A 15427-nucleotide genomic window follows, 5' to 3' on the forward strand; every position below is an offset into this window, starting at 1 on the left:
ATATTAGAGAAGTTTTAAGATTGTCAGGTGTCAGGAACTTCTTCAAAATTCATAATCTGAAGGCAAAAGCATACAGGAGGAATATGTAGGAGTTTCTTGCTTAACTGCTTTTACTTGATGTGTAATGTCTTGCTGTTAAATTCCTTCTGTAAAGTCGGGCCATAGTGAGAGCTTCAGGGCATTCTTAAGCTTCCCTTGCATTAGTTTTTGTAACACATTCACTTGATTTGTTGTTAACCTGTCGTGTATAGTGCACTAGTTCATTTGTAGTTTCAAATATTAGTATAGGGAAAATGTTTAGGATTTTGTCCTCATACGTGAAGTTAAATACTTCAGTTATTGATGAAAACTTGCTAATAAATGACGTTTATACAGGGTGGGCTTGGTGGAATCAAAAATCCGTATTCTAGTTGGAAACCTGGAGAAGAATGAATTCATTACACTGGCTCATGTGAATCCACAGTCATTCCCAGCACCCAAGGAAAATCCTGACAAGTAAGCAAAACTGTTTTTTCATGTAATAGTAAGGAACTAACTTGGCTAAAATGCCAATTCATTAATAAACTAGCATTTTTATAAACTCTTAAATGGATTAATGTGACAGCTTCTAAAGGCTGAATGATTTAAATAAAAAAATAATTCGTCATTAAAAATATAATTTTAAGCTTTTCTCAAGTACTATGTGTAAAAATCTGATATTCTATATAAGAAAATTTCTAAATCAAAAAGGAAAAATTTTTTTTGTTAGTAACTGTATTAATTGCATAATTTCTTGCTTATAGTCTGTTGGCTACTGCTGTTTAGCTGCTGTTTGAGCATCTAGCATCAGTTGGTAAGAGAGTTTTAATTGAGGCCGCACTGAGAATCAGGTAGAATATCAGGCACAGTGGAACAGAAGTCTTGAGTAACTAGGTACATTTGATGTTGGTAAATTTAGCAGTTGAGATGAATATCATTTAATCTTGGTAATGCCTTATGTTAGAATTGCTCAGGATGTGGAAACAGTGGAGAGAATACCAAGCACTTCAAATTGTTTAAGATTTAAATCTGTTTTTCAACTCCTTCCCCTCTCAAAACAACGATTGCAGGTGTGTGGGTGAAAACTTTCCAAGACTTTATTACTAGATTGTGCTGTAATTAACTTGTAAGGGATCATATTTTTGTGGGAAGTATGTGAATGGGAAAGAAATGTTTGTTTTCAGTGAAACATGTAAAAACCTTTGTTACCTTCCATACAACCTTGTCCAGACGTTAGCTGCTTCAAGTGACAGTATGGTGCTACTTTTTTTTTAAACTGAAATATTAAATTACATGCATGTTCTGAGTGGAATTGGACAATAGCAAGCAGTACATGTTCAGCATCATTTTAGTGGATAAATAGAGCTACAACTGCCTGTATAGTGATAGGCTCTGGTTAGCTCTTTCATCAGAGAGCTTGATGTGGGCAATGGTTTTAAGAAAGGTAATTTTTCCAATATAAGTTATGTATATTCTTCACCTGCTTGCCTAAATATGTTCATTGATTGACTGAAAACTGATCATCTTTAGAAGTAACCTTCAGGGTAAAAAACATTTTAATTAAAACATTAAATATCTTTAGCTGGTGTAGAAATGTTACACTATATTCTGTAGTAGAATATAATAGTTCATCTTCCATGTATATTAGGTGAAGAGCTGTCAAAGGGAGGCTCTTATTTCTTGAGAATTGTGCTTTATGGTTAGTTACAGCTAAGAAATTTGGGAGTTGGACACATGTTTATGTGGCAAAATAAAGTTGTTTACTTAGGGAATAGATTCTAACTACTTCCAGCATTAGGTGCTGAAAACATAATCTCCTTTCAAATCTATTTGCTTTACAGTTGCAGTGGCTAATTCTAACACCTAAAAGTAAGAGAGTCTATAGAGAAGCACAGTTGAATAAAGTAGTCTACTGATGAACTTAGTTCATTAAGTTTGCTGGAGAAAACTACCTCAGGGTTTCATGATTTTTTTTTGTATTGCAAATGAAAAGGGAATGTCCTTAAGTCAGTTTATGAAAACGCTGCTAACTCAGACAGCAGTTAATTAGAAGAGCTTTAGCTAAAAAGTAAAATCATTGAGCAGAACCAGCTCTATTTACCTCAAACCAGGACAGTTACACATTTTAACTCCAGAAGCAACAGGGAGCTTGCCACAGAAAGGCAAAAAAAACTATCTGGCTTTAGCAGTGATAAGACCTCATGTTTAGAGTTACTGACAGGGATTGGTATGTGGACCAAGGCCACTGCTGAGCTTGTATCCCACACAGAGGAGGGCAGAGAGCACCCTGCACCTGCAGGGAGGAGCAGGCAGGATAACTGACCTGGGGTGTCTATGGCAGCAGGTAACATTATTTAGTTCTTCTGACGGTATTATGTGACTGTTTTATGTAAAAATTTCCCAGGGAAGAATACCGTACAATGTGGGTCATCGGGTTGGTGTTTAAGAAGACTGAAAATTCTGAAAACCTAAGTGTTGATCTTACCTACGACATTCAATCTTTTACAGACACAGGTGAGTTTTTTTTTTTCTTTCTAGATATCCTGGTATTAATAAACTTGTTGGAAGTTGTCTTTGTTAATAAGGTAGTCTGTTTCAATAGGAGAATTGTCTAAGCATTCAGCTAAGGAATCAGGGTGTTATTTAATGAAATACAGTTTTAATGAGTTTTAATGCTTCTTCTAGACACTTCAGACTAGTCATTTTCAGTTTTTCAGTAAAATTGATCCAAATGCTTCACACAAAACTTACAGATCTTACTAAAAACTATACATTATATAGTGATCTTTATTAATATAGTCAAATTGTTTATCATATGCAAACTACCTAGTCTAACCTCACTTTGACAACATGTATAGTTTAAAAGTTGTGGTTTTTTTCTTTTTTTTTAACTTGGTGAAACTGAATTTATCAGTAGATTAAAGCTGAGTGTCTAGTAGACTCAAATAAAATGCTTTTTATTCCATGGCATTTCATACTAGCTAGTTGGTTCAGTAATTTTTACTTTCCTGTCCAACACTCAGTGCAAGAAAACTTTTTTGACTTGTTCCAGTGTTTACTTTTTGATTCATGAAAATAACTTAGCACTTTGCTTAAAAATTTCTTATGCTCGAATTGGTAACAGCTGGAAAGTCTTAAGACTAAGAAAGGAACAGTACCTTTGACAGGCTTATCTAATAAATTTGCAGTATCTGTTTTTTTAAAAAACAATTGACAGTTATGACTCAAGTATTTTATATTAAGAGTTAAATAAGTTCAGGTGTTATTTAATGCAGCTGTGGTCTCTGGATTTATAAGACTCAAGAGTGGAAGTGAGCAAAACTGTACACACATCCCACCCCTACTATTCCCCCCATTCTGGGTTTATGAGTGAATATAATAAACTATAAATACCTATTTTTTTAGTAAAATCATACTAAAGTTTGGAAGTTCTTTATTGTCATATATAGCTGCAGTAAGGGGATGTTGAGTGTGTGTGTGTATATGCCTTTTTCAGTCAAAGGGTTTTTTTATTTGGAGAGACTGAATCTTCCTTTTGGTTATAAGTAGTGAAAGTGAAACTAGACACATCATCCTAATGTCTGAGAATTTAGGAAAGGCAGAATAGCTTGGCTTATGCTTTGAAGGAGTGAAGGAATCTGAATTACAGTTTCTCAGGCCTGTTATTGTTCATAAACAGGTTGTGTACTTGTCAGATATTTGGTATGAAAATACTAAAATTTGCGCTTAAGATTTTTGAATCTGATTTACTGCATTCAAAGTTGAAATGTATCTAAACATTTGCAATTTTAAATGAAATAGTATTTCATCAGTGTCATTGCAGCCCAATGGATCGTTTTCTGTTCAATTTGTAAATACGATTCAAAGGTAACCAAGTAGCAGTTCTGTTTTTTGTTGCTTTTAATCCATCCTGAAAGCTTCTGTTTGCCCAGTGTTTTGGAGTAAACCCTAAGATATTATCAAAATGACTGAAGTATTTTGAAGAATGAAATTAGGGAATAGTTTGCTTTTTAGTGGGAGCAGGGAGAGGAAGAGAGCAGTGAAAAGTGGGCTAGGGTTTCCTTGTATTGAAACTTTGATAAGACCTGATGTCAGGAATGTGGGATGCTTTAACCTTGTCTGGTTTTCCTGAGCATGCCCCTATCTTAACTGTAACTTGTATAATCATTACTCCGATGCTTTATGAGCTTCTTCGGTACTAAAAAGTAGTGTGGCAGGCTCTTTAGTATGCAATATTCATTGAGCTCTTTTGAGTTTCTTGTCTCTTAACAGCTTTTTAATTGGACATTTAGAGCCTATTCAATGAGATTCCCGTAAGATTTGTAGAATGGACAATGAATAAGGGAGACACTTGTGAAGTTTTTCTGTTTAAGATCTTGAGAATGGGTTGTTTTTTTTTTTTTTGACTCATTTTCCACGGGTTTGTTCAACATTATGTAGAAAGTCAGTGTGAAAGAACAATAAATTTTTCACTTTTACCTGGCTTTACTTGAAGCCAAGATGTTGGGTTGAAACTTACCTGAAGTAAGTGTTCTGAGGTGAAGAGAAAATAGTAGGCATAATTTTAGACACCACAAAAATTAGTGGCATCTGAGTTGCCAGAATAATTTGTAATATATTAGCTGGCACATAAGCATGCTACTCCTGAATTAGAACCCGTTTGTTGTAGGAGCTGTATAAATAAAAGCTGAATAATAAACTGTGAAGAAAATAGTTTTATGTAAATACTGTAATTCTTATGAGGAAATCTTATTTTTATTTTTAGTTCCTTTGAGTTGAACTTAATTCACTGCAGAGTTGTTACTGTTAAGACCTGCTAACAGTATAGTTGAGAACTGCGTGCTTGCAAGGTAGTTTTCTTGGAAAATGGCTCACCTGTTTCCAGAGTACCCTTGTAGTGTTTGTACTGTCAGTGCTGGCTTAGCAGGCAGACCACTTTCTTCCTCATGAACAAGGAGACCCTATGCTTGTTCTTGAGGGTACTAGATGTTCTGAAATGCAAACTGTGCCTGTACAGGTAATTGTGTTTGTGCCTGGGCAGGTAAGTGGACTTTGTGCCACATGCTTTGATGTGTCTTAATGTTATTCGAATTGTGTAGTTTATAGGCAAGCAATAAACAGCAAGATGTTTGAGATGGATATGAAGATTGCTGCAAGGCATGTGAAGCGTAAGCAACTTCACCAACTGCTACCTAATCACGTGCTTCAGAAAAAGAAAAAGGTAAACCTGACTAATATTTGAGAGCAATAAAAATGCCATTGAGAAATGGTTCCTCAGCTTTTTATATTTACTAATCGAAGAACTAAAATCATATTCTGAAAGCTTAGTTTTATCTGTATAGGTGGTGTGGTCTCACCTGCCTGTGGCAGTGTTACTAGATGCACTAAATATAGTATTAGATTTCCCAGAACATCAACAATGTGGGTAATATCTTCAGATTTGACTGAAATACCATATTTTGTTTGCTTTGGTTGCCTGCCTAGATTAAACAGATTTTAAACAGTGTAGTAAGTTTTTAAAGCTTTCTTGCTATTTTAACATGCAGGTCACCTAAATGAAGCATCTGTAACCTACAGAACAATCAGTCAAGCAATTGTTACTATCTCTAGTTTCTCTAAAGTTGTTGTTACTTAGGTTTTCCTCTAAGTCTTCACAATGTAAAATTGTGACTCGTTAGATGGATCTTATTGGTGCCTTTTTGTATCTAAGTTGGTAGTCTGGTGCTGTAACTGAGATGGAATACTTTGAGGATGATTTGAAGGAAAATACTACTCAACCTGCAACTTGGCAGCTTTTGGTATTGTATGCTGTTTTAGTTAAGAGGAAAAGATTTACATGACAGTTTTTACATCAGAAAGTTGCCCACTGCCTAGCCAGGGCTATTCTCTCTGTGTACAGTTTGCCTGTGTGGTTATACATAAGAATGGTAGCAAGATTTCTAATTAAGCTGTTGTGTTGGATGTGGTTTACTTTTAGTGAAGGCAGGAAGGAGGAGGTGGAACATTGAATTTAACAGTTTAGTCTGTATTTCAAAATCCCTGTTTCTGTGTGTTAGCTTAATCTGAGAGCAATACAGGTTTGCTTGTTTTCGTGAACAGCTAAATCACTTACATACACTGTTTTAGGCATGTTTACGAAATACGATTTTTTACTATAGCTATTTCACCTTAACTGCTTCTTTAAAGAATATGAATTCTTGTATTGAAATCAAATGTAAATCTGTTTGTCATGTTCTAGAGGACAATGTAAATATTAAGTGGTATTATGTCAGAGGAGGGTTTTTCTTATCCATGGACTGTTTAAGTTCAAATCAGTCTTTAAATTCTTTGTGTGAATTGTTATTTTGGTGTACATCAGTATTACTCTGAAATTTATGACTGCAGTACCTATAAGTTCACAAAACCAAAGAAACTTGAAATAAAGCTGAAAACATGATCAGCAAATACAGTAACTATTTATCTTATGTTTTTAGACATTGTTGGTTCAGACAAATCTGTACCAGAATTGTGAACATGAAAACTAAATGCTTGTAGTGAAAGGATAGCAGATTTACATGTAAAACAATCTGAAAATTCTCCACTTGTTTTGCATTTTTTAATGCTTCAACTTTCAGTTTTGTTTTTTTTTTTTTCTACAAATTACTCACATTTAACTGCACTTAAGGCACATACATGCTTAGTTTATGGTGGGTTTTCCTCACAAATATAACAGCTAAAATTTTGCATAACTGCAATATTACCCTATTTCAATTTTATCAATCTTTAAGCCCTTAAATATGGTTTTCTTTTGTCTTGTAGCATTCGACAGAGGGAATCAGGCTGACGGCTCTGAACGACAGCAGCCTAGACTTGTCTATGGACAGTGATAACAGCACGTCTGTGCCTTCGCCTACCAGTGCTATGAAGACGAGTCCATTGAACAGTTCTGGAAGTTCTCAGGGGTAATGAATACTTTCAGTCTTGTTGCTGCTCTTGGTTCCCAAATTACTTGTATTAAAAGCGTAGCAAACGTTGCATACAGTTCTCAAGGTGTGAATGTTCCAAGCTGGAGCTTGCATATGGTTTTACTTCCAGTTTGAGCTTTAGCGCAGGGCTAAATTTAGGAGATAGGGAGCACAGCATTTGACTTCAGAAAAGGAATTTTTAAGTTGGGTAAAGAAGCTTTTAGAAGAACAAGGTGATAAAAAAAATACAGGGGCACTGCAATAGGAAGCTCTGAGAGGCAGGTAGTGAGTAGGAAATTGGGTTGTGGCAGTGAGGAAGAGTTGTGTGCATTCTGGATCAAAATGCAAGAGGGCAGAGCAGTTGAGGCTTTCTGTCTGGGAACTCAGTAATGCTGTTGCTATTACTGATAATACCTATGCAAATCAATTGTGGGAACATAATTTTCCATTGTATTTTCAAAGTGTACGTTGTTTATCTTAATCCTAACTTTCTGTATTAAGCCTTTTCCTATCTAAACTTCAGTTTGCTCATGTAAATGGTATTCTACTGTCCTTTCAAGAGTCTTCTGTTTGTATGTTTGATGCACTAGAGAAGTTAACATCATCTGCAATTGTGCAGTATTAGAAGTATATTATACGATGTAACTTTTGACAAGGGGTCTTTTAGTTAATCTTCCATGGTAAAGAGAAATCATCCAATAGTTGATGTTATTGACTGTACTGTTAAAACGGGTCTATGATATCTAGAATGTCACACCTGAAGTGGAAATTGCCCCATGTTGATTTTAGACATGTAGTACTGCTCTATTTCTTGGGAGGGGGCGGGGGAGGGAGAGATGGGAGGGGTCGGAATTGTCATGTGCAATCCCGGGCCTTTGCTTGGGAAGTCCAGACTGAAATCATAGTTGTGATGACATGTGTAGATTAAAAGCAGACTTTGTATTCTGGTCCTTCTACACTGGTTTTGTTTCATCCTTCAGGAAAATAGTTGCTGCATTTACCCCTGCACCCTTATTTGGGCAGACATTGCCTTAACTTTTATCTTTTTTTAATGTAACTTCTTATTGATCTAAAAAACTGCCTCTGAAGTGGTTCAAACTAAATGTTTGAAATCGCTTCCATTGCTCAAGTTTGACAGTAGATTGCCAATGCTCGTTTCTTTCTTCCTACTGTGGCATGGTATCATTATAAGTACTGTTCTGTAATGTAGGTAAAATCCCATCAGCCATGGATACCGTGCATGCATGTGATGGGATGAAAGGTGGATCCTATAGCACCATAGATTTACTAATGTTCAGCGTTGTCATTTTTCTCTGTTCAGCAGAAGCAGTCCTGCGCCAGCTGTAACAGCAGCATCTGTGACCAACATACAGGCTTCTGAAGTCACTGTGCCACAAATAAATTCCAGTGAAAGCTCAGGGGGTAAGGAAAATTGCATAGTAGATTTTTTTTTCTACTGATTCTTTGGATTTTTTTGGTAATGTTTATAAAGTCGTTTTTCTTCCAGTCTGAGGTCTTTACTTAACACATGCTGTAACATGTTCTCCTTGATATAACTAACTTCTCTAGGACTCAGGGAATCATTGGTGGAATATTCTGTGCTGTGATGTTTGTTGTTTTACTTTTTGGGATTTATACTTACCATTCTCCATAGCAGTGGTTTTTCAGTGACGTGATGCAGGTCTGTAGTTCACTTGGTCAAATAAGGGAAAACTGTCTAAAGCTGGAAGAGCAATTTTTATGTTTGTTTTTAATCCATTTCGTAGTTAAACCCAAGAGGTGGTTCTGTACTGTCTGTAGTTTGTACTCCCATGCTCCTGCTACTTGTGATTCATGAAAAAGAGGAAAAGGAACACATGCTCCTTAGTGACATCTTTTCAGATATGTCCCACTGTGTTCGCTGACTTCATCCTCCATGTTTTCTAGAAGAAAAAGTACACTTTGTTTTATACTTTGGGAAAAAAAAAATACTTTTTAGTGAAAGAACAAAGGCATATGGTGAAAATGTTCACTTCAGAGTCAGCTGCTCTTCATTTTTTGGCTGTATACAAAGAGGAAGCCAGCAGTAGATAGAAAAGGAGGTCAATTGGTTAGCCTTTCAAGATGAGATCTCTGTTATTTCATTCTGACATGTGTAGCAGTGGAGTCTTACTGTTCTCTCATTTTTATCTGAAGTCACGGGTGCATCAGTGTGAGTAAGTCTGGCCATGAGCTCTAAATTGAACTTAAGTGGTGCTAGTGGTTTGGGAATATGGAAGTATATCAGAAGTTGTTCATTCTTGTATTTTGATTTTATCAAAAGCAGTCACTTGATAGTTATTAATAAAAAATTTCCTCAGTGTAATTTTTCTCGTACTGGAGCATCTCCCTGGGTGTGTTTATTGGTTTGAGGCAGGCAAATGATGAAGTAAAGCTTTGTCATACAGAACATTTTTCAGAAGGACATATGGAATGTCAAATGTTTATCCGTTGCTCTGTGATGACTTCATATCTGTCACTGAATACTCGAGAGCCTGTGAAATGATAAACTTCATGTTTGAATCGCAAAAGGAGTATCAGAATGATCTTAGTTTTGATTTAAGGCAACCTTTGGCATTGCATCTGTGGCCCAGTACAGAAACAGTAGAACTAGTTTGGGTATCAAAAATAATATAGCTGTATTAGCACAGAGCTCTTGTCTGTCCCTGACATGGCTACCCTGTATCTGGTAGAGAAATTCTCTCTCTCTAAATGAGCTTGAAACTAAGCTGTACTGGCTATGCACACCTGCTGTTCCAAACATGGTGCTTATACCACTAACTGTGCCATTTCCTTGCTATCTACTTGATACGAATGGTTTTGAATAGAGACCAAAAATACCAGTGATTGAACTGAAATGCTTGTCAACTCATCTTATTGAAGCTTTTAAAATTATTTATCCACAGGTACTTCAAACGAAAGCATTCCTCAAACTGCCACACAACCAGCCATTTCTCCACCACCAAAGCCTACCATCTCTAGACTTGTTTCCACAATGTATCTTTCAAATCCATCACCAAGAACTTCAGGAAATGTTGCAACAAAAATGCCTAGCCCTGGCACAGCAGTGAAAAGGACATCTTCTCCCCATAAAGAAGTGTCTCCCAAGAAAATGAAAATTGAAGAGGTATTTGAGATTTTGAGATCATACCATAGCAGTGTTCAAAACTTTGAATATTCATTTCAGCTGCAGAGTGCTGATTCTCATATTTTGGGTTTCAAATATTTTGTTAAATGGGGTGTGTATTTCCTATTCTCCCTGCACTGCTGGTTTATGTGTTCAGCTTGCTTAGGTGTGAGTAGTTTATTACTCATCACCTGACACTTGTACTGCATTTGCACAAATGCTTAGGTTCTGAATTCATCTTAAAAACAATGTTGTTGTAGTTGTAATACTTAGCATGTTATACTCTGTCTTCAAAAACACTTTGCAACCTAATTTTCTTGGTTATTTTTTAAAATGTTTTTATGATTTTTAATAGTTTCTGGGTTTGTTTGCATTTCAGCTGGATAAAATGAGTGAAGATACTAGCTGTATAGATTTGAATGAGCACGAAAAAATGGAAACTAAGGTATCTGGCCCTAAACCATATACTTTTTTTTTGTATTAGTCAGGACTCTTTTTTGTGAAAATCACTGTTTCCCCCTAGGAATGGCTGAGTGTTTGTAGATCCAGTACAGACTCTGCAGTAAAGATGTGAAAATGATGTGTTGTTTTTCTTGGCGTGTATGTCAACATTAATAAGTTGCAGTATATAACCCACTGCCAGGCTAAGCTGAGCCTGAGCCCATGGTCACATAGTTCAGTGATTTCTTTGCTGGTTATTCACACAGTATTACGTGTAGCTAGAAGATTAATGATTATATGTAAATTTATTAGGTCAGAGATGTGTCCATATGCCTTGCTTTGCCTGCATCCTGAGGTTGATGCATGTTACTTGGATAAAGAGCGGTTGCCCTGTGTATTCCATTGGGATTTGTCTATGCTGCGATGAGAATCCCAAAGCCAGGTGCTACCTGGTTCACCTTCTAGATGAAAAAATTTCAAATCATGGTAAAGAAATCTTTTCTTACAGTGAAATTACTGTATGAAGTTACAGCATACTTTTAGGGAACTGCCAGAGAGAGTCAAGCATGCTTCTCCAGTGTCTTGTAATTTAGCAGACAATTTTTCTGCTTATTGATGAACAGAAAGGCTGATGGTCTGTCTTCAGCTTTATGATCGTAGCTCTCCACTTGGGTGTATACAGTTTTTATAGGACATGGTCTGTTGTCTTTGGAATACTCTGTAAAATATGCTGAGAAAATATAGACTAAAATGTTGAAGTGCTTTGGTTTATAGTTTCCACACCCTTACGAGTTGTGTGGTGACCTTGAAATGTCCTTGAACTCCAGATGGGTGAAGGCAGAAATGCATATATTTTTTTAATCCTAACACTGAAAATAGATGCTCTGGATACTGATTGTTATAAAAGACATAGGTAATCTTGTTAGCTTTTATTGTCAGTCCCTTTTTACTTCCTTAATATAAAGTAACGAAGGAATTAACTTCTTGGATTAACATACGTATTTTTTTCTCCATTGAAATGCCTTTTTGTTAGGGTATGGTTTACTAAATGGTAGAATTTTATCTAACAGGTTGTGTTCATTAAAATAAGAATGTGCCACTGTCCTGCTTTAGCAGTCCCACTGTTTTACCTGAGAAACTGGCACTGGCATTGACCTGTTCATCCAGAAAGCTGATTCAAACCATTTCAAGTGTCAAGAAATCTTTTAGGCCAAAGGATGGGAAAAGCAGTTGAATTTGCAACAAATTCAGTAGCTTTGCACATGGTCTTCCTTGATACTACACTTACTCCCTTTAATGGGTTGAATGATATGTTTTCCTATAGGATTCTGTGTAAAAGGTGTTAGGTGGTTAAACAAGAGATAACTGAGAAGTGATGTAGCTTGTGTTGATGTCAGATTCCTAATCAGCAAAACATTCCCTAGTGTGGTGATTTCTGTATTAGAAAAGGATGTGTATCCCTGGAGCAAGCACCACCACCTGCCTGTATTCTTCTACTGTATAGTCACAACTTCAGGCATTCTGGTTAATGGCGACCTGATAAACACCGTGTAACTGTGTTGGTGCTTTTTGTTTTTTTCTAGGAACAACCTGAGACAGAAGTGAATGTTAATTCTCAAACAGAAACTCTTCAGACAACTTCTCTGCAAGCTCCTCAGGTACTATTTTTAAAAACACCAACTTTGTGTGTAGTAAAAACATTAAAATGAGTCCAGATGTTAAAAATAAATGTATAATTTTTAAGGTAAATCCATTATATAGAAATCTGCTTCTTGTTACTGTCACAATTTTTGTGTTTTAGATGGTCATTGATCTTATTGAATATGCATTGTAGCTAAACATGTATGGCTTGCCATACAAACTGACTGAAGCTGGACTCGCTCTTCTGAATTGTGCCTTCAAAGTAAGGGGCTCAGTTTATTCCTTTGTGCCTTGCACATCACAGAATAATCCTTTCTAACAAGGACACAAGTGCTTTTAATAGCTGCTGCTCAAAGATATCTTGGTAAAGGTAGAGAATGTGCAAAATGTAACTTCAGATTCTGAGATTTGGTATGAGAGAGAAGTTATAGTCTTATAATTCATTAGCCAGCTGTGTTGCTTCACTTGCAGGTATTAAAACTAAGAAACATTGGGAAAACAGACATTAAGAATTCTGTAACATTTACTTAAAAGTTTTTACAATATTAGGAACAAAAATTTAGGGAACACGGCTTTACTAGCATTTTTAAGATTCTCTTAGTGCTCTACTGATAAGAATATCACTCTTACAAAGCGTCTTATGGACACTTGATTCATTAAATAATGTGTAGTAAATGTATTCATAAAAAAAAATTTAATTGCTATATTATTAATGGTATTTGTTATTGGACTATTTGAAGTATATGAGCAGCACTGAATAAAGGTACCAGAATTGTTTGGCAAAAACTCTGGATGTTACATGGGCACTCCTAACTGCTTCAGAAGAATTTGTAGGTCGTTAACTACTGAGCTTGTATTTCTCCTGATGTCGAGGAATGATTCTATAAAGCTTTGTAGCTATCACAAATTCTGTGGTTGTTACTTGTGCACCTTCCACATTACTTTGCTAAAGAATGGTGGCCTCTTCTGTCACTCCCCAGTATTCTTTTTGGCTTTATTAGAAACACTGCTCATATGGCAGAAAATAGAAACATGGTGAAGTGCAGGTCAGCAGCAAACAGAGTGGGCTGCTGGGGCCGGGGGGAAGGCAGGAGGTTAAAGTCCTTGGCACCGAGTCCTTGTTGCATTGTACTTTGCTACTGTGTCAGCCTGTGGCAACTGGATTGATTTCTCTTTAATAAAATGGCAATGAAGAGCAGTCATTTTAATGTGTTTCTGTGTATTTTTACCCATGTATCAAAAGTATCTTATATTAATTTTGAATGTTTGTAATGTAAGACAATGTTTCATAGTAAATCATGAGAAGTAATGCATGCCAACTATGATGTTGGGATGGCAAATAATGTGCTGCAGTGGAACAAATACTTTCAAAGTTTTTTAAAAAAAAAACAAACTCAACCAACAATAGAGCCTTGTGAAGCATGTGAGAAATTGATGAATCACACTGAATCTTGAGTGTTCCTCTTCTGTGTTTTTATTTGGCTTTAGATATAATTATGCTGAATGAGTCTTAAGTCTTTGAAGTGAGAAAAAAGTGTTGAGCTTATTTTCAAGGTGAAATTCTTAACCCTGTCATGTAGCACTGTTTTAGAGTTCATCGTACCTTTTTCATGTAAATCCAAACCAATTTGGCTATAAAGAGCTTTTCAGAAGTCTGAAATGTGAATGTACAAAGACACATGCTTTGCATTTGGGACAGTTTTTCATCATTCATTTGTAAGAGGCTTGAGGCTTAACACTGAAAGGAATTTTTAAATACGAAGCATGTAGATCAGATAGTAGATATCACAAATCAAATCAATCTTTATTATGTGGATATTTTGTTTTGTTACAGTACAGGTTATTAATAGGCTCAGCTTTAGCTGCAGTACTTCCTAATTTCTTGCAGTTGTTGAAGAAGGAAATGCACACTATGAAAGGGACTTCTGTACGAATTTCCCTTAATAATTATGGAGGTGAAGGAAATATCTGCTTCTAATACTTAGAATTTATAATTATCCTTGTTTTGGTATATTCCTAAAATTTCTTCTAAAGATATTGTTTCTGCAAGTTATTTAAAATTACAATGCTATTTTTCTTTCGATGTTCACAAAGTTAAAATGCAACCAAATTTCTTCTTTTTTTTTCTTTTCAGAAAACACCCAGTACAGATCTTTCAGATATCCCTGCTCTCCCTGCAAATCCTATTCCTGTTATCAAGAATTCAATAAAATTGAGATTGAACCGGTAAAAACAACCTCAGGGGTCCATAAACAGTATCTGCCAACTCAACCTGTTGTCTTCTAATGCTAGGAAAAAAGGAGAACGAAGGGTGCAAGACTAGAACGTAATTGCAAATGGATTTAGGTATATTTTGTGCACTTCCCTTTCTGGGCTAAAATCACCATTTGATTGGAAGTCCAGGTTAGTATGCGAAGCCAGGAGTACAATTAATGTGTTAGCAACAGTTGCATTATATATTGCAAAGGATTACTGCCTTTAAAAACACAAACACTATTTGTAGCCATATTTGACATTCTGATTGAATTTGTTTGATGCGTTGTTTCAAAATTGAGATAAAACTGGCATAACAATCCCTTAAAAATGCACTTTTATGTACTTTTTTTATTGGAGTATTGACTAATTTTAGATATTCAGCTGATACACTTCCGTTTTATTGAAGAATCTCTTCAATTGTAGTAATCTGCAAATTGGGTAAAGTTGTATAATATACTATACATTGAAAAGAAAGTGTATAGTATATCTGGTTCAACTGCCATCAAGCAGCAGTAAGCCTTTAAAATAAAATGTCAAATCTTGAGATTATAAGACATAAGTTGAGGGAGTAATTGGGAAGTTTTGGTATTGGTGGGACATGATTCAGATGTGGTCTACTTTTATTTATAGGATTGTTTTAAGGTGCATACAGATGAGCAATCAAACGGCAAATAAACTTTGCTTTGAGTTAATCAAATTCCTTATTCCTTTTTTTTATCCCTTTTATTTCTTGCGAAAAGCTTTTGCGTTCAGTGTTGGGGGGTTGTTTTGGTTTGGTTTTGTTGTTTTTTGTTTAGCTTGTATGCACCACATAGAAGAACAGTTTCTTTTACAGAGTAAAAGCAAGCCATGCACACCCCCCACACCCCGTGTCCCTTACCTAATCATAATACCTTGTGGCCTGTAGGCACAAATTCAAAATTTTGTCCCAGGACTAAAGTGTTTAAGGAAATATTGTGTGCCTGTGAAATGTAACACCTGT

The 15427-nt window shown here is 35.8% G+C and overlaps 1 protein-coding gene across 1 annotated transcript in view; it reads left to right on the top strand.

Moving 5' to 3' along the window:
• PAPOLA (poly(A) polymerase alpha) overlaps positions 1 to 15209 on the top strand; it is a gene marked incomplete at its 5' end in the record, with an annotated part of 33250 nt that extends 18041 nt beyond the window's left edge. The window contains 9 exons of the mRNA XM_008944758.1: positions 376 to 495; positions 2423 to 2532; positions 5118 to 5239; positions 6817 to 6959; positions 8284 to 8384; positions 9887 to 10107; positions 10487 to 10552; positions 12132 to 12206; positions 14324 to 15209. Of these exons, the coding sequence (XP_008943006.1) occupies positions 376 to 495; positions 2423 to 2532; positions 5118 to 5239; positions 6817 to 6959; positions 8284 to 8384; positions 9887 to 10107; positions 10487 to 10552; positions 12132 to 12206; positions 14324 to 14419 (1054 nt within the window). The remainder of the gene's footprint in view (positions 1 to 375; positions 496 to 2422; positions 2533 to 5117; positions 5240 to 6816; positions 6960 to 8283; positions 8385 to 9886; positions 10108 to 10486; positions 10553 to 12131; positions 12207 to 14323) is intronic.
• Positions 15210 to 15427: the final 218 nt, after the last annotated feature.

This window comes from Merops nubicus, unplaced genomic scaffold, assembly GCF_000691845.1.
Source record: "Merops nubicus isolate BGI_N331 unplaced genomic scaffold, ASM69184v1 scaffold2120, whole genome shotgun sequence".
Taxonomy (NCBI): Eukaryota; Metazoa; Chordata; class Aves; order Coraciiformes; family Meropidae; genus Merops; species Merops nubicus.